Raw genomic sequence first — 22,270 nt, forward strand, 5'->3', positions numbered from 1 at the left:
CCAACTTGGCCAGGCTGGGAGACCATCTTGACCAGCTAAAACCAGCTAAACACCAACTTGGCTAGGCTGGGAGACCATCTTGACCAGCTAAAACCAGATAAACACCAGCTTGATAAGGCTGGGTTGGTACCCACACCCACCATTTTTCATGCTTTACACATGCGTCAAACATCCATGTGTGTGTGTGTGTGTGTGTGTGTGTTTTATGGCTGACACAATTTATTAAACAGTCATAACTTTGGTCATAAATTAAATTTACTTGGCCAGGGAAAACTCGCAAATATATTCCCCATATTCTGTCAGAATGAAATGACGATCTGTTCCTGAAAATGCTGTAACATGCTTTATTTTGTGAATGCTGGCCTAAAACAAAGGGTGACTCATTTTACCCTGGTTTACCAAAGGAATCACAAACGTCCTTTGTGAATAATGGAGAATCTCTGTCCTGAATCTATTAGCGGTAGCACACCTCAGATATCTCCATCGCCAGCTCGATTAACTCACTGGCCTCTTGACAGGAGTTCATGAAATTACAGTCAAACTCAATGTTACAGCCGCACCAGTCTTTTCCCTTGGACTGCTCGTCGGAGGTGCTGAAATACTTGCAGGAGGGGAAGCAGCGGATAAACGCCCGCTCACACACATCAGGCATCATGGTGAAGATGTCACAGAAGCGGCAGTAGAGGCAAGCCAGCAGGACGGTGGCGCAGTCATCTGGATAGAAGAAAATCAAGTAACCCAGGCCCACAGACACAAAATTATAGTTAGAAATATTTAGTTTATTTCTCTGAAGCTGCTTTGGCTCTGTATTGTATTCCAAAGCGCTATAAAAATAAATGTGACATCACTTGACATGTCCAAAATGCATGATGACATCCTAGTACCCCAGACAGCAACTTAGGCTACGTCTACAGTAAACAGAGGAGCTCACTGAGATGATACAGACGGAAAAATAAATAATGAAGTTATCGCCCAATTCTTCTGACAGGATCATTTTATTTAGCAAAATATCTCAGCGTTCCCTGATGCGTCCAGGTCGCAACTGGTCTCATGTTTTGCTGCGGGACAGTTCACGAGTTCACACTTGGTTTAGGAAGTGACCTGGGGCCTCATGTTCAAAGGCTTGCGTTGAATTCATATTAAAACATTGCGTACGGACAAAGCCGTAAATGTGCGTACGCACCAAAAAAATCAGATGTATGAATCTCTGCGTACGCAGCATTCCACATACATTCTCTTTGTACATCCCAATTAACGCGAAATTGAGCGCACATGCACGAGCACAACACCACACCCTGTCTCCTCCCTCAATTAAATTAATTTAAATATGGTAATTAGTCCAATTTGGCAAAAGAAACCTGCAAGAACATAGCTAAAGCAAGCAAGAAACGAAATTTCCCTGAAAATGAATTAGAGGTGCTACTATCAGAGGTAGAAACAAGAAAAAATATTTTATTTGGAACTTTGTCCTCTGGAATTAATAACAAAAGAAAGAAAAAAGAGTTTGTCTGATGCCGTCAACGCGGTGGGATCTGAGAGTTGCACCGTAAATGAACTGAGGAAGAAATGGTCTGACATAAAGGTGGAAGTTAAGCGGAGAACTGCTGCGCACCGACAAAGTGTGGGCAGAACAGGCGGTGGTACAGGGGCCGATGAACTTGCACCCTTTGATCAAAGAGTTGCCTCTATTGCAGGAGACACGTTAATCTCTGGAATCGTATCCGTTGATGTGGGAGACTCTGATATACTACAGGACTGCCAGCAAGGTGACTAATTTAAAATTTATTTCCTTACCTTTGATACATATAGCCTACCAGCCACCATTTAATTTTAAAATGCATGCAATGTAGCAAAAAGTACACCAGAGATTTTACGTATCCACTGCTTTTATTGCAAATGCGTGTACCCATTAATAAGGAACAGACTCAAATTACTGTTAACATGTGCCTGTGTTTATTTGGACTTAGGAATCGCAGGAACAACAGCAGGAACGTCCACTCAGAGTCCGCACCACCCGAGCATCCAGAGCCCATTCAGTCCAGCGTCTCCGGTGTCTCTAATGCTCCCCCCAGTGCTGAAGCCCGTCCATCTGGCCGCGTCTTGACACATGCTGTTCTGGAGTCACAACAGCAAATTGTTATGGCCATTGGAGAAATGAACAGTCACCTGACAAATGTCACTGACGCACTCACAGAAATAAGCCATTCATTAAAGGAATTGGTCAAAAAATGAACTTTGTGTCTGAGTACCATTTATATTGTCGCAATTACACGTCTGGCCTGAATGGCTTGTTGATTGTGCTGCACATATACTGGTCCTGGGTCAGGGTCATCTGGTGGTGCCCCCACCTCACCAAGGGGTATGCCATGCCTGTGCGCGACATTGTGCAGCACTCCACAGGCTAGTACGATGCGGCAAACCTTGTCAGGGCGGTATAACAGCATCCCCCTGAGAATGCGAGAATGGGCATCATTGTATCTGCGCTCTCGGTCAGTTTGTGGGTTGGTGAGGGGGGTTAACAGCCACGTCTTTAGTGGATAACCACTGTCTCCTGATGGGCAGTTGAATAATTACACACACAAAAATTAAACTTTTAGATAGAACCATACATTTAAATGCATAACTTACCAAGTAGCCACCCATCGCGTACCCTGCCAGCTTGGAGCCTCATCCCAAGGATGTATGAATCATGGGTTGACCCAGGCCACCTTGCCACAATATTTGTTAGGCGCATTTGTGCATCACATATAATCTGCACATTTATGTATGAATGAAAATGTTTCCGATTCACGTATGCAAATTCTTCTTCAGATGGCGCCTCTATAGCAGTATGTGTGCAGTCGATCGCTCCGATTACATTAGGAAAACCGGCTATCGCTGCAAATTGCGCTTTAATGTTTGGCTGGTCACCTGCATCGAATAGGAACGTTATATACCTGGTTGACAAGCGGATGATCCCGTCCCATACAGCTGGCTTTGCACGGCTCAAACACGACTGGCTTATTCCTGAGCGGTCTGCCAGTTCTCTTTGGAAAGAACCAGTTGCCAGGAAACCAAGTGTAGTAAGCACCTGTAAAGGAACGGGTAATGCGTGGCTCCTCACTGTCTCTCTTTCCAAATTCGGACCCAACTCAGCGCAGAGCTTCAAGAGTATAGCCCTTGGAAATCTGAAACGGCTGATAAGCCAGTCATCATCGCGGGCCAGAAAAGCATTGTGGTCCCTAAAAACTCGTTCTCTCCGGATTCGTCCGTTGAAAATGTCCTCTAATAAAGCCAACGCTGCCATTGCTAGACAGGTTGTATCAATTTGCACATGCTTTATATATGTTCTTACTTAATTGCATAATTAATAGAATATTTTAATAAGACTCGTGTGACAATAATATGTCAAATAATTTATCAATTACAAATTATAAGCAATATCTGACAGCTGGTGGTGCGATAGAACAATTCGTAGTGTAATGTTTGCCACTTCACTTTATTGCCTCTATGAGTTGCCAACGGACAAAAATCACAACAAATGTACGTACGCCAGGCATGAAGTTTATGTGGAGGAACGCACATTCTTACGTTCATTTCACTGTTAGTACATCTGACCATGAACGTGAAAGCTGGCGTACGCCGTGTTTTTGTGCGTACGCAGTGTTGATACATGAGGCCCCAGGTGAGTGAGAGGAGACGGGGTGGTGGAGGGATTCTGAAGACTGTAGAATATCCTTGACTGTGATTATGGTTTGCCTTCGTGCTGATTGGGTAGATATGAAGAGTTCAGATGCAAAAGCCTCTAAGTGCCATCTGAAATTTTCTTATAGAATGATCATTTTTATCAAGCTCGTATATTTAAGTTCAGTAATTTCACTTAAATGACAATTAATAGGTAATCTTCATAGCCATTTAAGTGAAATTATTGAATTTAAATATACGAGCTTGATAAAAATGATCATTATAGAAGAAAATTTCAGATGGCATTTAGAGATGGCATATGTTGATTACTAATTGTAGACAGCTGGTGATACTAGAGTATTTGTGATTACTGATTGTAGACAGCAGGTGGCAATAGAGTAGCTTATTTTGACGTGTTCCTCCCGAACTACGTTAATAAAACATAATCAAATGAGAGTACATTTTCTGTCATCTTTGCAGGTCTGTGATATGAAGAGTGTGCAAAGTAACATATTTTAGCAACTGTGTGAAAGTGAATAGCACATAACAGGCACAATACTGGTATAAACATGAATACCTATTGGTACAATATGCGTCACATGACTAAACTTACGTAATACCTTCTTAAATACCGTTTTGACAGTCCACACTACAACATGAAAACGGCGTCTAATTTGTCCACTTTGGAGAGCGTTTTCAAAATGCTTCGTTTTCATTAAAGGGGTGATGAACTGAGAAATCAAATTTTCCTTGAGCTTTTGACATATAAGAGGTCATCATACTATAAGAATATCCTGTAAGTTTCAGAACTGAAAACTTCCTTGTTAGTCCAATAAAAGCTTTTATTGACACCAGGCACAGCGAACGACAGGTTTTTCAAAGTGGGGATCTATGACGTCAAAGGGTTTCAAACCCCGCCTCCGCAGAAGAAGATCAACGCCTACTTCAACACTGCCTGTTTAGCCCCGCCCACCGATTCCCGCATTACATGAAACTCATTATAAAATGCAAAACTGTTATCCAATCATAGCAGTGGGTGTTTACTTCCAAGCCTTCAATGCGGCACGCCCATAAAAAACGAGCGTTTCAGGAGCTAGGCTCAAAACCAGGGTTGAAAATAGCCTATTACTTATTCATTTTGATGTTTTTGAATGTAAAAACCAAGCGAACGTCAGAAGTTGACCTCAGACAACAATATAAACAAATTAAAAAAGCCAGTTCATGACCCCTTTAATAAAAACGCTGTCTCATTGTGGACGGAAGGCCAAAACGGAGAGAAAAAGATGCGTTTTCAAACGAAAACGTATTAGTGTGGACAAGGCCATAGTGTCGGCCCAGATCCGGCCCACATCTGGTACGGGTGGAATCTGGGCCGACGCTATGTTGCTGTCTGGGACAGTACTTTTCGTCATTAACAGTTGCATGAATATTTGTCACTTAGCTTTAATAAATATTCTCTAGCATATTCATTATTTTCAGTATGCTGGTACAGTATTTGTGCACATCACTCTTTTATCATTACCTGAACACTTCTTCTTGCATGCATTATTTATTTTTTAGACATCCATACATCAAGTTAAGTGCAGGCTGCCATAAACTGTAAAACTAAGATACTCTAATTACACTGAAACCGGCACGAAAATCAGCCATTTCGGGATGTTAGATGGAAGCTGAAATGAGAGAAGCCCAAAACATGCATTTCAGCCTTTCATCAGCACATAATTCCTAATAATTATGATTATGGCACTTGTGGCCATGCTAGCCACTTTGCACAGAATCAGACTAATACACGCAAAACCTTATAGACACGAGCTCTCTACAGGTAATTATATTAAGGGCTGTTTGAGCAGAAATGGAGCACATAATGCACAGCTGGGAGAAATAAGTGGTCACCCGCAGACATTAATGTAACAGTATACATTCCCCTAGGGAGTTGGTGAAACAGAGCGACCCGAATAGAGTTTCACTACATAGGATGAGCATACAATAGCGAGAGAATAATTGTTTAATATATCTCAAAGTACAGGTTTATGGTCATGTATCTTGCATAAGGCTATGTCACTGAGGGAGTGTTTTAGCATCTGAGTGTTGGTGTAAGTGCTCATAAAAGTGCACTTCGCTCTGCATGAGAGCTGCAAGCGCATCAAATTAACATGTTTACAAGTGTGTCTGGGACTGAGTGATGCTTATTCGGGTGTTGAAACTACAGGATTTACTGACTATAGCCATGTCGTTTCTGAAGAACAATGTTTCTGAAACAAACTAATAAATAGACCAATGTTTCAGGCTTTTTAATAATATGTAAAAGCATTTTTTTTAAACAGTAAAACATCAATGGACCATTATTTTAAGAAACACTTTACATTTACAATTTACAAAAACATTTATTCGATCAAAAATACTGCCATTTTCTGAAATATTATTATTTATGTATAACTTAAAATATGTTTTCTATTTTAATATATGTTAAAATGTCATTTATTCCTGTGATTAAAGCTGAATTTTCAGCATCATTACTTCAGTCTTCAGTGTCACATGATCCTTCAGAAATCATTCTAATATGATGATCTGATGCTCAAGAAATATTTCTTGTTATTTATTATAGTCTTGAAATAATGTCATGTGTCTTTGCTAATAAATCCAACATTTTTAAACAGTAATTACAGTAAGAATATTCACTCACAGCCACTTTACTAGCTACACCTGTTCAGCTGCTCGTTAAAGCAAATATCTAATCAGCCAATCACATGACAGCAACTCAATGCATTTAGGCATGTAGAGATCAAGCTGTAGAAGTTCAAACTGAGCATCAAGAATGAGGAAGAAAGGTGATTTAAGTGACTCTGGCCTGGTTGTTGGTGCCCGACGGGCTGGTCTGAGTCTTTCAGAAACTGCTGATCTACACTGGTTCAGGCTGCTGGTGGTGTGATGGTGTGTGGGATTTTATCTTGGCACACTTTGGGCCTCTCAGTACTAATTGAGCATCGATTAAACACCACAGTCTACCTGAGTATTGTTGCTGACCACATCCATCTCTTTATGACCACAGTGTATCATCTTCTGAAACTTCCAGCAGGATAACACATGTGTCACAAAGCTTAAATCATCTCAAACTGGTGTTTTGATCATGACCGTGAGTTCACTAAACTCACATGACCTCCACAGTCACCAGATCTCAAACGAACAGCTTCGGGATGTGGAGGAACGGGAGATTCACGTCATGGATGAGCAGATGACAAATCTGCAGCAACTGTGTGATGCTATCATGATGATGTGGAGCAAAATCTCTGAGGAATGTTTCCAGCACAAACCAAAAATACAGTTCAGAAGGCAAAAGAAGTCAAACCAGGTGTACCTAATAAAGTGGCCGGTGTGGTTTATTTATTAATATTTATAATAAACCTTCTATAAATGTGCTGAAATTATAATTGGCCATTTTTTAAAACTTAATAGAAGTAACTGCTATTCATTAAAAACTTTAAAACGATTACATTTCAATTTGACCAATTTTATATAATCAATTTGTTTAAATCAATATTTTATTACATTTTCCTGATTAAGTAATTAAAAAAAAAATCTATTTATGTTCAATTAAACATTTCTTTTAATTGATTGTAGTTACTTCATTGATTTACAGTATGAATTTCTCAAATTACTATTAAGTGGCACACATGGTCCTCCGGAAAGCTGTCTAGACGATAGGGGTGTAGCGGTACACAGAAGTCACGGTTCGGTGTATACCTCGGTCTCGGGGTCACGGTTCGATATTGCATAAAATAAAATAGTTGATTTGTTACTCTAATTGACAGACTGACCAAATTCTGCGTGGCTGTTTTCAAACATATTGGTTTGATTATCGTGATGTGCGTAGCCTAAGCTGTCATTGTTTTTGCGCGTGAGAGTTCATTAACATGCGGTGACAATGGCGGATGCACAAAGTTCAATATTACGCTTTTTCAAGAAATCACGGCAAGATGAGCGAGAACTTCCATAACACAAATCACCACAATGCCGAATGATTTTGTCTCATTATAACAGTGGAAAATAGTCCATAATTTATGGTCATACAGATAATAGTAAGATAACATTCAAAACTGTAAAGAGTCTTATTTTTATTTGTGTACACTTACAATAAAAACAGAACATTGTGCTTTTGTAAAATAAAGAAAACTTTATGTTTGCCACTTTCTGCCGTCCCGGTTTCCTTTCCGTGAAGTTTGTGGAGCGGGTCACGAAGATTAAAGGGTTAGTTCACCCAAAAATGAAAATTCTGTCAGTAATTACTCGCCCTCATGTTGTTCCAACCCCGTAAGACCTTCGTTCATCTTCGGAACACAAATTAAGATATTTTTGATTAAATCTGAGAGTTGTCTAACTCCTCCATAGGCTTCTAAGGGACTGAAACTTGCTGGCCCAGAAAATGTATTAAAGACATCGTTAATATAGTCCAAGTGTCTCCAGTGGCTCGATCTTAAGTTTATAAAGCGACGAGAATACTTTTTGTGCGCAAAAACAAACAAAAATAACGACTTTATTCCACTTTTCATTTCCTTCTCTCTGGGCCTCGAGTCTTTTCACGTAGTGTTTAAGCGTAGCGCGTCTGTGTTGCACGTCACCACGTATCACACATGACCAGCGTCGGCCAATAGTGAGCCTACGTGGTGACGTGCAACACAGACGCACTACGCTTAAACACTACGTGAAAAGACTCGAGGCCCAGAGAGAAGGAAATGAAAAGTGGAATAAAGTCGTTATTTTTGTTTGTTTTTGCGCACAAAAAGTATTCTCGTCGCTTTATAAACTTAAGATCGAGCCACTGGAGACACTTGGTGTCAATGTCTTTAATACATTTTCTGGGCCAGCAAGTTTCAGTCCCTTAGAAGCCTATGGAGGAGTGAGACAGCTCTCAGATTTAATCAAAAATATCTTAATTTGTGTTCCGAAGATGAACGAAGGTCTTACGGGGTTGGAACAACATGAGGGTGAGTAATTACTGACAGAATTTTCATTTTTGGGTGAACTAACCCTTTAATCTAAATTCAGCGTATCGGCTACTAGCAAGCTCTTGCGGGACATCTGAACTCTTGCTTTGGATTGGTGCGTAGATCGTCTCTTCTTCTGCTGCTCTTTTTCGGGTTGTGGAGGTTAGCAAACAGTGTTGCATTACCGTGAGCGCCCCCTTCTGGACTGGAGTGTGGATCGCCTGTGACTGACTGTATTCATCGTCAGACTGAATGCACCGAACCGTGAAGTTCATACCGTGACGGTTCAGGACAAATAAACGTACCGTTACACCCCTACTAGATCATTTTCACAATTAAAGCACAATTGTCTTACACAGGCATAGGCTACATCAGCATTAGGAAGAGTACAGTTAAAATTTAAAGCATCCAGGACAACTTCTACATACCGGACACGCAAATAATCATGTAAACAGAGAAGCATTGACGCTGTACCTGCAGTGTCAGGCTGATAAGACTCAAAGGAGGTGAAGTTGCTGCTCTCAGCGCTGGGCTTTCCACGCGAGCAGAGTGAAGCACTGGATCCGACCCACTCGCTGTCCCCCGAGGACACCATGGACACGGGCTCCTCTTCACGGTCCACATCTGTCTCTGAGATGGTGCTCAACCTTCTCACCCCGCTAACCACAGCTTCACTCATTCTGCAAACAGGATCAATGGGAATGCAATCGTAGCAGGAAATCAGAACAAATATTAGGCTACAGCAGATTTAGCAAAGGAACATGCTAAAGCAAGACGTGTAGTGCATTCGGGAGGAAAAAAAGCATACTCTACCTTCAGTGATTCCAGTAACCCTGCCTCCTGATATGAGTCTACTATCCCTGAGAAAAAAATGAGCTACACACTTCAGTCTGATCAGAGCTTAACACGTGCCAGATTCAACCAATAGATTGGCTGTAATATCTTCAAATTTCAATAAAACAAGATCCCTATATGCAGAAGAATCTGCAGGGTATAAAGTGCAACAGATGCAATAATGTGACTGACTTGAGTGTGAGAATGAAGATGTGAAAGGAATATCTTTGCAATAACCTGTACTGAATAAATTATTAAACGTCATCCACATGCAATGAGTCCCTGGATAGTTTCCAGCGTGGCTGCAGGTCCATTAGTGCTGTAATACTCTTAAAAACATTTTTTTAAAGTCTTGGTCTTGTCTCGGTCTCCACCGCATTTTGTACTTTGTCTTGTCTTGTCCTCAGACTAAGAGGACTCAGGATTTTATCTCAAGACCACAAATGCAAGGATATCACAAAATTGCTGGTTCATGGTCTGATTTATTTGTTAACATCATTAATGTAAAACTTATGCTTAAAATGCAATCAATAATTATTCATTTTCTATAAATTCCTAAAGTGATTTCTTTTGTTACCAGGCTCGGAATCAATCCCGGATTGTCTCAAAAAAGTAAAATTCCCAAAATTCATACAATTGCCCACAAATTCAAGATATGATTGCAAAAAAGTACGTTTATATTATGACATTTCATTAAGCAATATCACAAGAGCAAGAGAGCTTTTTTCTCGAATATGTGCACGATTGCAAATGTGATATTTATTTTATACAAACGTTCAATACACATGAAGTTAATAAAGCAACTTACATTTTTGACAATTTTTCAAAAAAAATAGTTCATAGCAGAAGTGTCGTGCATTTCCGAGCAACACACTTCTGTTTCTTTGAACAAATCGTTGAATAATGATACCGTGAATCACTCAATTGTTTTGTCGCCACCTACTGGCGGTTTCAGTTTCATCTTAAAAAGTAAGGATTTGATTTCTCTATCACATTTCTATATTCAAAAGGTTATTTTTTAAAACATTAATCTCAACATTATTTATGCAGGTGTAATTGTACCAAGTCAGATGCAACTTCTGTGCCACCTCTGCAACACTTAAATGAATTTTATTGTTAGTGATTTGATGGGAACTGGACTTGTCTTGGTCTCTGTGGTCTTGACTACAAGGTTCCATGAAATGGATTTAATGATCATTTCTGTTGCTGCATTATTTCAGGGATGATTCTTCAGTTTTAATGCTTCTAAATTATATAAAAGTCGACAAAAAACTAAAGTTAACAGTTTGCAACTTGTGCAACTGAAATGCAACCGGACAGTTTTCACTGAATGTTTATGTTCAAAATCTGGCATGTGGAAATTTGAGGAAAAGAAAAAAGAATGGCTTCATACAATAATAAAAAACAATGACAAAAAAAGATTTTATTTTTCTTCCCAAATGCTATTCAAAACAAACTTTTTATTATCATCTTATTTTTCTCATTTTAGACAATGGAAAATACAATCAAACGTATATTTTACATAAAAAAATAGAAATAATTCATCCAAATGTGCAACTTCAGGTAAGAAACAAATGCCCTTCTTAAAACATCTAAACAAGCAGTAATCTGATTCTTATGATTGTCAATGATTCATGAACGTAAACATTTTCAGAATTTGTTAGATAAAAACTTGGTGAAACCCCTAACACATGAGTAAGAACAAAACCATTTTTTCTTATTTTTTAATTTATATTTAATTTATATTTTTTCATTTTGATTTATAATCACTGAACATCTAATTTCTATAATCTCAGTTTTCATGGCTTCACAGAAGCAAAGTGACACACTTAATAGTTTTGTAACAGTCACGTCATCTCCAATATCACAGCAATCAGAACGAAACCTCTGAAGTACGTATCAAATCCGTTGAGAACATGCGCACATGCTATTTCGCTGTATATATGACATATGTCCTGATTCTTTGTGACCGATTCAAGTTCATTTACACGGTTCAACAACCATCAATCAGAGAAATGACTTCAGCAGTAAACACATGAAATCTTTGGCATAATTGCATAAGACATAATCAAGCAAAGTATAACATTTTTTACAGAACCAAAAGTACTTTAAAGTGCACCTCAGCATTGACAATCCCTTCAATAATTAAATCTCCCTTTTTATCAATCACTGCAAAATGATATAACACCCTTTATAGATCATTGATTTATACTACAGCAAGTGAGAAGCTCTTGAGCAGAGAGCATACGTTTCAAACCGAGGAATTAATTCAAGCAATATCTTTCATCATAGCTGCTCTGTTCAGTTTCAGTAAAGCACAGAACTTGGAGTCGAATGGATGAAGGCGTGCTGCCATTGAGCTTCAGCCATCCAGTGGTTTCACCTGAGCAGTTTCCCGTTCTGAGGGACGTGAGGTTTGGACCAGCTCACCCCTGAGGGCTGGTGGTTGGTGGAGTTGGCGCCGCAGTCGATGTAGTGGTACGATTCCAGTGTGTTCTGGGTCGTCCGCACCATGTAGGAGGTCTTCACAGAGGTCCTGGGGTGTATAAGAGAAGCCGTCAGGTACATTTCATGAAGAATGTACTCAAGACTAAGACTCTAATAATAATTTGTCGTTACACTACATCCTTATGCATCGCTTTCTGCCAGGACTTTTACATGCTTTTCCTAAACCACTGAAGTGACGTCGACGTCCGGGTTAGCGGTAGCATGAGCCGTCAGGCAAGCGTTATTTAAATAAACTCCTGATGTGCTTACAAACTTTCCAATGCCTCGTTTTATGAGTACAGAACCTATTTGTACTACTGTAGAAGTTTGGTGCCATTCTGGGCATTATTAGTGGGGTAATTTACGAGATACATCCTTGGATCCATTAGCACCTGCACTAAGCCATTTAGATATCTCTAAATAAGCTCTAACTTTAATAATGTTCGACCGAGGGAAAAAAAGGCTTCTGGGGGGGTGTTTGGCTCGAGGTCATGGTGCAAAGGACCCTAGGTTGATTTTACTCCGAACCATCCCTTTAATGGATAACAGAGCACTATTTTAAGGTCTACGCATATGATCAAACATGAACTTTAATATTTTACATCAAATTTCAACAGCAAGGAACATTCTGTTCAGGATTTCCTTCTCGAACTCCGCCTCCACTTTACTGGTGTATGCGAGCTTTAATCGCACTGCAGTGATCGCTTTGAGCTTCAAATGGACAAAACTCACAAGTAACCTTGTATATGTTTCACCATGGTTTTCCCTTGTAAAACAGATTAATTTTGTAGCTTTAGCCTTACTAGGTCAACCCACAGCATTTAATTCACTGTAGCTCCGTTTTAAGTTGATGCGTGAATAAAAGTTGAAAATTAGGCTACTAGCTAACTTTATTTTGAGTTTTCATTATTAGATTGTTTGTTTTAGTGGTTTATTACTTGGAACAAAATATATTAAAAAAAATGGCCCATACTTTTCTTAACACTAGAACGGCCATGGCGGTCATTTTGACCGTTTTGAATTTTATATCTGCAATAACTTTGTTGAAAAAATAAATACAATCCTGCTGGTACCTGACTTTTCCTAAAAGTGTCTGTATTTTCATTTAAAATGTTTTTCATATAAATTACACATAAGGCAAAAAAACAAATGAACATATTTACCTATTTCGGCCATAGACGGTCATATTGACCGCACGGAATTTCGCGGTATTATTATAGGCTATACCAATATACACAACAATAAAATGTGGTTAAAAATACACTAAACATATTCAACAACAAATCATTTAAATGTAATGATATTCAGAACAGAACAAGAATGAAAAAATAACTATAAACAAGCCAAAATGAAATGCGTTATAAGCGAAAGTGAAAGTAAGCGGCGTTAGGCTCACGTAACTTTCTAATTAGAATCAAAATGTTTCAACATTTGCGATGTATTTGGATGGTAAACTATTTCTTTATTATAGGCTTTGTACTTCACTCACGTTCCAATATCGATGGAAAAAATCATCCTCTTCACATGCGCAAAATGGTACGAATTGTAGGCTAGCCTACTAGGCTACAAACAGAGCAGTGGAATTTTTATATGTTAGGTTGACTATTTTATTATTATATTTTATTGTGGCTATAATGAACAGGCAATGTCAATTGCAATACTGGAATATGGTTGGTGTGTGTGTGTGTGTGTGTGTGTGTATCGGCGGGCGCGACGCGATCGAACTGTGTAAACAAATATGGGCTACTCCGTCATTTTGTTCAGGACATCTACGGATATTATTTATTTATAAATGTATAATTAAACTTGTTTAAATGTACAGTTTGGTGTTGTTTTGTTTTTTAAAGACATATTAATACAATAAATGCATTAATCTCTCAATTGGGTATTTATCATTAAAGATATAGAGTTTGGAATATAGCGGTCAAAATGACCGCTTGCGGCAGTTCTAGTAGTTATGGAATTCTGGCACTTCTAGTGTTAAAGGGGTCATTGGATGCCCATTTTCCACAAGTTAGTATGACTCTGAGTCTTTAGGGTCTTCATGTAAAGTTTGTAATATACTTTGGTTAAAATTCCCCAATGTTTGTGAAAAACAACACCCTTTTTACCTCCTCAAAAACAGCTCTGTTCACAGCGACCCGTTTCAGTGCATGTCTCTTTAAATCATAATGAGCAACTGCTCACCCCACCCCTCTCTTCCATGGGGGCTGTCGATTGGCTGAAGGCGGGAAATATGCTAATACGGGACAGTCCATCAGTGGCGTGGGCAGAGCATGAGCATTATGACATCATAAAGCTCAGAAAAAACAAACGGCTTGATTATTGAGAGTGTTTAGGCTTAGGTTAAGGAGTGAATGGATTTTTTTCATTGTATGGTGGTTGTGTCCACACACATTTATATGCAAACACCATATAAAAATGAATTTTGCATCCGATGACCCCTTTAAGAGATAAACCCTCAGTCCCAAGGTCTTCTATGTGCCATACACATTGGTGTTTAAATGTAAATAAATACATATTTAAATAAATAATTAAATAAAACATCTGATCTTACCTTTTTATATTCATACCCAGTTGAGAGAAATATTTGTAAAAACCCCTGTTTTGGCTCTTGGGGCCCAAAAATTTTGAGTGTTTAGGTTTTATTTTTCTTTCACAAAGTACTACGGCTATGCCGAAGGAAACTGTTCCAAAAAGTATTGTCCGGACCTTCGCTGGGAACCTCTTGGAATTTTACCCCATTAAAAAATTGAACCCCATTAAAAATGTCCTGGAGGCGCCACTGCACCTCCAATGTTCAATGTAGGACAACAGCAAAATAATCAAAAATGTAGTGATGAGAAACTTACTGCATGAACACCACAATGTTGTGGACCTTGATGCTTGCCATGGTGCAAAAGGCACTGAGAAAACAGACACAAACAGTTCAGAAACAGAAGAGCAGACAAACAGACGTCAACGTGTTCATCCAAAAGGCCCATTCACATCAAGGATGATAACTATAAATATATATAAAAAAATTCTATATGTAAAACTATAGCAGAGTCCACTCACTCACACCACAACTATAGGCTCAGCTTCATCCAGCTGATGAATGATAAAACCACTGACAGCCAATCAGAATCCATCCTGCTTTGAAGAGCTCGAGCATTTAAAGCGACAGACGACAAAACTGCAGCGTATGCTTATAATAAACAGATGCTTTGGTTATGACGCTAATATAAGTGTCTTTATAGCAATTATTCTTGTTGTGAACAGGCCTTAAAAAGAACTGATATGATACTCACTAAACATAAGAGAGGCTTCCTCCAATCTCCAGACTGGCGGTGAAGTTGACCTGCATTTAAAAACAGGTTAATACTCAACAATCTGTCACACTGAAGTCCAGAAGTTAAAGACTTTTATAACGTTACAAAAGATTTCTATCCCAAATAAATGCTGTTCTATTGAACTTTCTATTCATCAAAGTATCCTGAAATAAACGCATCACGGTTTCCACAAAAATATTAAGCAGCACAACAATCTTTTAACATTGATCATAATCATGTTTCTTGAGCAGCAAATCAGCATATTAGACTGATTTCTGGAGGATCATGTGACACTGAAGACTGGAGGAATGATGCTGATCAAAGGAATAAATTACGTTTTACAATATGTTCAAATAGTAAACATTTTAATATTTCACAATATTAGGGTACAACGGGGTAAAGGCACACCTTAAGACAAAAAAAATGTGCTTTTCACTTCTCCCATAGTGTATGATTGCAAAAAAATATATATGTTTGTATTGAATATTGATGGAGCAACAGATTTTGTGCGAAAATAAATCATAAAATTTGTTAATTTTGTTTAAAAATCTTATAAATGTATGAGGTGGAGAGGGGGGCCTTTTACCCCACAGACACACAGGGTAAAACAAAACCAGCACGGGGCAAAAGGCACACGTTATGGCCACAAATACTTTAGCTAAAATCGTGTTTTTAATAATGTCTAAGTTAACACTTGTTCAAAACAACCACTTTAGCAAAGTTTGTACTATTTTCCGTTTATTTTGATAAATAAAATAATTCATTTTTGTTCAATAAATGCACTGTCATTAAAAAAAGTTAATATAAAAATTACATTAACAAAATTATTTTAAAAAGTAAAGATTCTGAAAGCACTGAAGGATATCCCATAATATTATATTCTATTATATGACATGATTAATGTCACATTTTATATATGATGGTTTCATTATAAATAAGGTGATTACCTCTAAGGTGGACACCCAATATATGATATTTACCATCTGAATCTAACCATGTCATGTCAACAAATGGAAAAGTCAGCCAGATATTTATCATCATGTTAATTACTGTGCCTTCCTTTAACCCCAAACACCATACTTTTACATATTCTTCCGTTATTGAAAAACTATTGCTTTAATTAGCTTGAAATCATTAAGACGACCTTAGTCTCAAATATATTCAATACTTTTAGCGATTCTCATTTGCTACTTAAATCTACAACATTTTAAAAATCATCAAATATCAGATTAAATGAGCACAGAATCAACTTTGCGCTGCTGCCCGCGATCACGTCAAGGATCAGCCAAAAATCCACGTGCATCTTGAAAAACGGATGTTTTGGATCGTGCTGCGGCAAGTTGAGCAATCTAGCGGTTTAGAGGAAACTAAAACCAAAGGCGCCTCTTCACCTTTAGCCTCGTTTTACCCCACTGTTTTTACTGGATTTTGGACCAAATAAATGCAACCTTGGTGATCATGAGAGACTTTCAAACATGAAAAATCGAACCGACCCCGAACTTGTGAACGGTAGTGACCGTTATAAATGAAGCCGACTCATCATACCTGTCTCTGGCTGAGAGGCTGAATGTGGATGACATTGTCCAGCGTTTGAGATCCAATGACTGTCTTCATGTAGAGCACCTGACAGCTCACACTGTCCACCCACACCGTGAAGAAGTTAGAGTTGCTGAAGTTCAGGGAGCTCTGTTTAAATCAAATAAAGAAATATCACACACGGTACAGACAGTTTTCACAAGTTTAAAGTTTCTTTAAATTCGTTTTCTGATTCGAAGCATTGGAGATGCATTGTGAACACGGACTGTATCCAGTATATTACAAGAGTCTTGATTCTGAAAGATTATAAATACTATTTTCTGAACATTCAGGGACACTTTGATAAAAAAATTGCTTTACATTCAATATAATTGAACCCATTGTAAATAAAATCTCATCTAAGGACATTGAATCACCGTCATGTTGATGTTCACTTTGCTGTTGTTACGGTCAAACTGGACCGTCACAGAGCGAATGCCGTCGTCAACGACCAGCACAGGACGTGGAAACAGGAAGAACGCCACCAGAATGGACGCCAGCAGACACAAAATCACTGACAGCACCACATACGACTTCCTGACAGGAGAACAATTGCACAATCATCAATCCGTTTCAGTCTGTTAAAGGAAGAGTTCACCCAAAAATAAACGTTCGTTTACAAATCATTTACTCAACCTCATGCCATCTCTGATGTGTATGACTGACCTTCTTCAGATAAACACAAATGAACAGGGATGCAAACACATGTATGGTCAAAAAAAAAAGAGAGGTTATCGAAGCCCTCGCCCCGCGGCAAATATCCAGATACTTACATAATTGTGATGAATTTAATCCTTTCTAAGTTATCATTTTGCAGTGTAAGATTACGGTTAACACCTTTAAATATTACATAAATGTATTATTATGTATTTTTATTAAACTTAGTGAGTGTATAAATCAGCAGCAAAAAGTCATTTTTGAAAAAATCTGCACAGTAATTTTATCAAATCTAAACATGTTAATAAAAACAAATTGCTATTAGTACTCTTATAAAATTCAATCAGGAAATCAAACATTTCACAATTTTATATTTATATATTAATGTCAAGAATTTAGAAGTGTATTTATATAGCCTACGCTACACTACACAGAAATAATATACAATTAAATTATGCTTATTTTAAATGTATTGTGCAGGCTAGGTATAAAAAAAATAGGCTTTTAATAATCTTTCAGTGCGCAAAACCATGATAATATGAAACACTTCAAAACAGAGCGCACAAAACGCGTATGCGCATCGCGGGTGCAGAATGATGTGCTCAAAGCAACATGGAGTCACAGCAAGTGCGCATTTAAAAGTTCACGGCACGGCACAAGGCGAAGAAATGTCGAGCGCACAAATCCTAATGTATATCTGTCCAACAGTTTATTGATTATTTGTTTCTTCACAGTTTTAAATTCCAGTTATTGTGCGTTTGATGCCGATTTAGTCCTTGTGATGTGTGTGATCTAACAGGCACACGGTAGCGAGTTGTTTAAAAACAGCAACAAACTCCAACAAAATAAAGTCATTTTATGCAAATCCACAGCCTTTTCTCTACAGATCAAGCATTATAATGTGAATATATCATATTGGAGAGAGTTTTACCGTGCATCCTGCAGTAACCGGACGAGGCGCGCGCGCTGTTTGAATAACGTTACTGAATAGAGAATGATTGACAGCCGCAGAGGAGGGAAAACGAGTTTCCATAAACTTTAATGATGTAAATAGACTTCTGTCCCTCACATTAAGCTATGGAATGGCTTCAGATGACTTTGTCACCCAAACTGACGTGAAAAAAGCGCGAGGCGCCGAAAAGCACGCTGTTTGCATCCCTGAATGAAGGAACACGCCGACTTTTTGGGACTTTAGCTTATTCACCGTATCCCCCAGAGTAAGATAAGTCCATACATACCCTTCTCATCTCCATGCGTGCCGTAACTCTGTCTGACGCACCCACCGCTAGCCTAGCTTAGCACAAAGACTGGAGGTAAACGGCTCCAGCTAGCATACTGCTCCCAATAAGTGACAAAATAACGCCAACATTTTCACTGTATTTACCGTATACCGTATCCACCCACCGTAAACATACGAAGCACTGCTTCTTGGGTGGAGTGACTTGCTCGCAGTGCCTGAGAAGCCCCGTGGTGAGGAGCAGAGAGTTCGCTCAGAGTTGGAGTAAATCACTCCGCAGAAGTAGCAGTGCTTCGCCTTCTGAGAATATAGTTCCCAGTATGTGTACGGTTAGAAGATGGCTGTGTCTCATGTGACCTTGTTATTTGTACACGCTGTGACTATACAAATCACAACATGTAAATAGGAAAATGTTGGCGTTATTTTGTCACTTATTGGGAGCAGTATGCTAGCTGGAGCCATTCACCTCCAGTCTTTGTGCTAAGCTAGGCTAGCGGTGGGTGCGTCAGACAGAGTTACGGCACGCGCGGAGATGAGAAGGGTATGTATGGACTTATCTAACTCTGGGGGATACGGTGAATAAGCTAAAGTCCCAAATAGTCGGCGTGTTCCTTTAAGGAAATAAGTCCATATATAAAGTAAGTGAATGGGTGCCACTCGTTTGACGCTTGAAAACCCACACACACAAACACAAAGCTATTGTGTTCTGTTGACAGACTTCGGCTCAGGCATTCCAGAACCACCAACCAACATTTGCGATGCTGTGCGATGTGATTGGTCCACTGGTTAGTCCAGATATCCAATCACATTCACTGTTGAGGCAAAGTCATGTACGTTTTTTTTGTTGCGCATCGAGGGATTTGTTCTGCAAATGTGTTTCCGTCGCTGATTATGCGCACATCTTCTTATCGATTGAGCATATACGTTTTTTTATGCGCACCTTGGCGTTTCCATCCAGTGTTTTTTTTTAATGCGATATCCCAAAATGCAGCTAATGTCTTCAGTAGTGAAATGATGGGTGTTTGTAAGAAAAATACTAATGTTTTAATCTCTTTTAGCTATAAATCATTGCTTCAGGCCTACAGTCCTAGATGCGTTTACAAGTTCATCTCGACATAATCCGGCAATTCTAGCATGAAGAAGCGATGGTTAAATAGTTAAGAGTTTAAATTATTCGTATTTTTCTCACAAACACCCATCGTTTCACTTCAGAAGACATTGATCCATGCGCTGTGGTCGTTTGGATTACCGTCATGATCACTGTGTCTGGTTTTTTAAGCGTCAACCGAGCGGCAGACAGTCAAAGGCATTATATGGACTAAAGATCCATATTTTCCTAAAAATCTTCATTTGTGTTTATCTGAAGAAAAAAGTCATACACATCAGGGATGGCATGAAGGTAAGTACATGATGAGAGAATTTTTGGATCAACTATCCATTTAAAGCATGCTTTAAAATAAGCATTCTTTTTATTAAGATACATATTAATTTGTGGCTCATTCAGGCAAATATCAAATATGAACGTCCAGGCATTTTCCATAGAGAATGTGCTGATATGTGTGCTGATGTGTGATAACTTACGTCCAGCGTGGCTTTAACCTTTGATCGCTGTAGGGGATCAGAGCAACTAACTCATTCACCTGCCCTGAAAGAAAAGCCTCGACTCAATCAGACGGTCAGATAACATGAAGAATCCTACCAAAGTTCACACAGTCATCTCTAAAACCTCATGACCTCAATCAATAACTTAAATGTGCAAATGCTTTACAGTTTTTGGGAACAAATTGTTAAACTGTCATGAAGTCACAGTGTGGCTCTAATATAGGGATCATTCCTCCTCGTTATCAAGCAGAAATATGACCCAGACATGTTTTAGCGAGATTCTCCCTATAACACGTCCGTACCTGATGGGATGCGTCCGGACCCCTGGCAGGTGGGGCAGGTGATGCTGTCTCGACCTGTGAACTCCACATAGGGGAACTGGGCGATGTCCTCCTGTCTGTCCAGCCCGTCCAGAGAGTCATCCCCACCCATCAGATCCCCCATGTGGCCCTCAGCCCTGCGGTGACCCGGGACAGACAGGAGCAAGCGCCCATACCGGCACACAGATGCACCCATGAGAAGAAGTCCACACGAGCTCCAGCCTGATACAACAGACTGTACACAGATGATCAGTCAGTAACTGTGTGTACACACACAAACATATACATAATACATACACACACACACATATATATATATATATATATATATATATATATATATATATATATATGCACACACACACATACACATGTATATATATGTGTATATATATATATATATATATATATATATATATATATATATATATATATATATATATATATATATACAAATACATATACATATACATATACCAGTGTGTCTGTTTAAACCCAGTCTATTATATATCCAGCTGACCTTAACAACTGTACACAACTGTATACGTCAACAAACTACCGGCATGTATTAGGAAACTGTAGCTGCAATCAGTTTACGTTTGGAAACTTATATTTTGATCACTTTGTTGTGATTTCAAGGTAAGCTTGATGCGAGTGAAAAGGTCTATCTTACCGTTGAAGTGTACAGACGCACAGAAGTCAGTGTTTTCACTCCTCTACTGCGTAGGGTTGATTCCAGGTTGATTCCGTTTGTGTTTGTTTCTCACTCTCTGCTCTGCAATCACTGAGCTCTCTATAGACTCTCCTGCCATCTGTCGATCTGGAGATCAACTGCTGCAAATAAGAAATCATTTACTCAGCGCGGTATTTTCGCAAAATAAACGTTTAAACAAACAGTGATGAGTAGCGTCGCTAAAGGTAGCAAAGCTATTAATTTGAGTACATTAGCGTAACTGAGTTCAATCTGCTGTGTGAAAGAGCTCTGTGTGAGAGAGTCTGAAACATTTGAGTAGGCCTTCATGTTGTTAGGATTTTTTTATTTATATATATATATATATATATATATAATGTAATTTTATTTATTCACAATTAAAGGCAGGGTATGTGATTTATTCCAGAATTATTATTTTTTTTATGCTGGTTGAAAGTGTCTCTTTACATGATATCAATCACTAAGTTAAAGGCACACTATGCAGTTTCCGTTTTTATCAAACAGTGACCCCTAGAGTCGCTGTGGAGTATTTGTATTTATCGTTACCGTTGTAAATACCACTCACGCAGAGCCGTCTCTGCACTCTTCCGACCGCGCTTTCTTCGTTGACTCTGCCATGATTCACGTCTGAAATGCATGCTATAGTGTCTTCTATAGAGGCTGCTTCATATGTTGTTGATGTATGTGACGTCGTGCCGTAAAGCAAGTCGTGATTCTCGCCACATTTGTTGGGGCGCCACCTCTCAAACCTGCATTGCTGGTTTTGCCAGCGGCATCCCCCCCTGCGTTGCTATTGGGATGATTCGCCCTAATACGAGTTTGTTTCGTTTTGATAGCGACAATTGTGCATATAAATGACTACTTACAGGGCTTGAATTACAACCTGTGGG

The 22,270-nt window shown here is 38.9% G+C and overlaps 2 protein-coding genes across 2 annotated transcripts; both read right to left on the minus strand.

Annotated features, from left to right (window-relative positions):
• Positions 1 to 394: 394 nt before the first annotated feature.
• On the minus strand, positions 395 to 9,521 carry LOC307146363 (myoD family inhibitor domain-containing protein 2-like). The gene is made up of 3 exons (XM_079850287.1): positions 9,459 to 9,521; positions 9,120 to 9,325; positions 395 to 714 (listed from the first exon to the last, which is right to left on the minus strand). The coding sequence occupies exons 2-3, from the start codon at positions 9,322 to 9,324 to the stop codon at positions 455 to 457; spliced, it is 465 nt and encodes a 154-aa protein (XP_079706413.1). The 5' UTR covers position 9,325; positions 9,459 to 9,521; the 3' UTR covers positions 395 to 454.
• A 1,357-nt stretch (positions 9,522 to 10,878) lies between these two features.
• On the minus strand, positions 10,879 to 21,460 carry tmem106c (transmembrane protein 106C). The gene is made up of 8 exons (XM_079850078.1): positions 21,342 to 21,460; positions 20,651 to 20,903; positions 20,328 to 20,391; positions 17,230 to 17,389; positions 16,823 to 16,963; positions 15,257 to 15,306; positions 14,819 to 14,872; positions 10,879 to 12,015 (listed from the first exon to the last, which is right to left on the minus strand). The coding sequence occupies exons 2-8, from the start codon at positions 20,862 to 20,864 to the stop codon at positions 11,859 to 11,861; spliced, it is 840 nt and encodes a 279-aa protein (XP_079706204.1). The 5' UTR covers positions 20,865 to 20,903; positions 21,342 to 21,460; the 3' UTR covers positions 10,879 to 11,858.
• Between the last annotated feature and the right edge of the window lie 810 nt (positions 21,461 to 22,270).

Source organism: Squalius cephalus (genome assembly GCF_949319135.1).
Source record: "Squalius cephalus genome assembly, chromosome: 18".
NCBI classification, from domain to species: Eukaryota; Metazoa; Chordata; class Actinopteri; order Cypriniformes; family Leuciscidae; genus Squalius; species Squalius cephalus.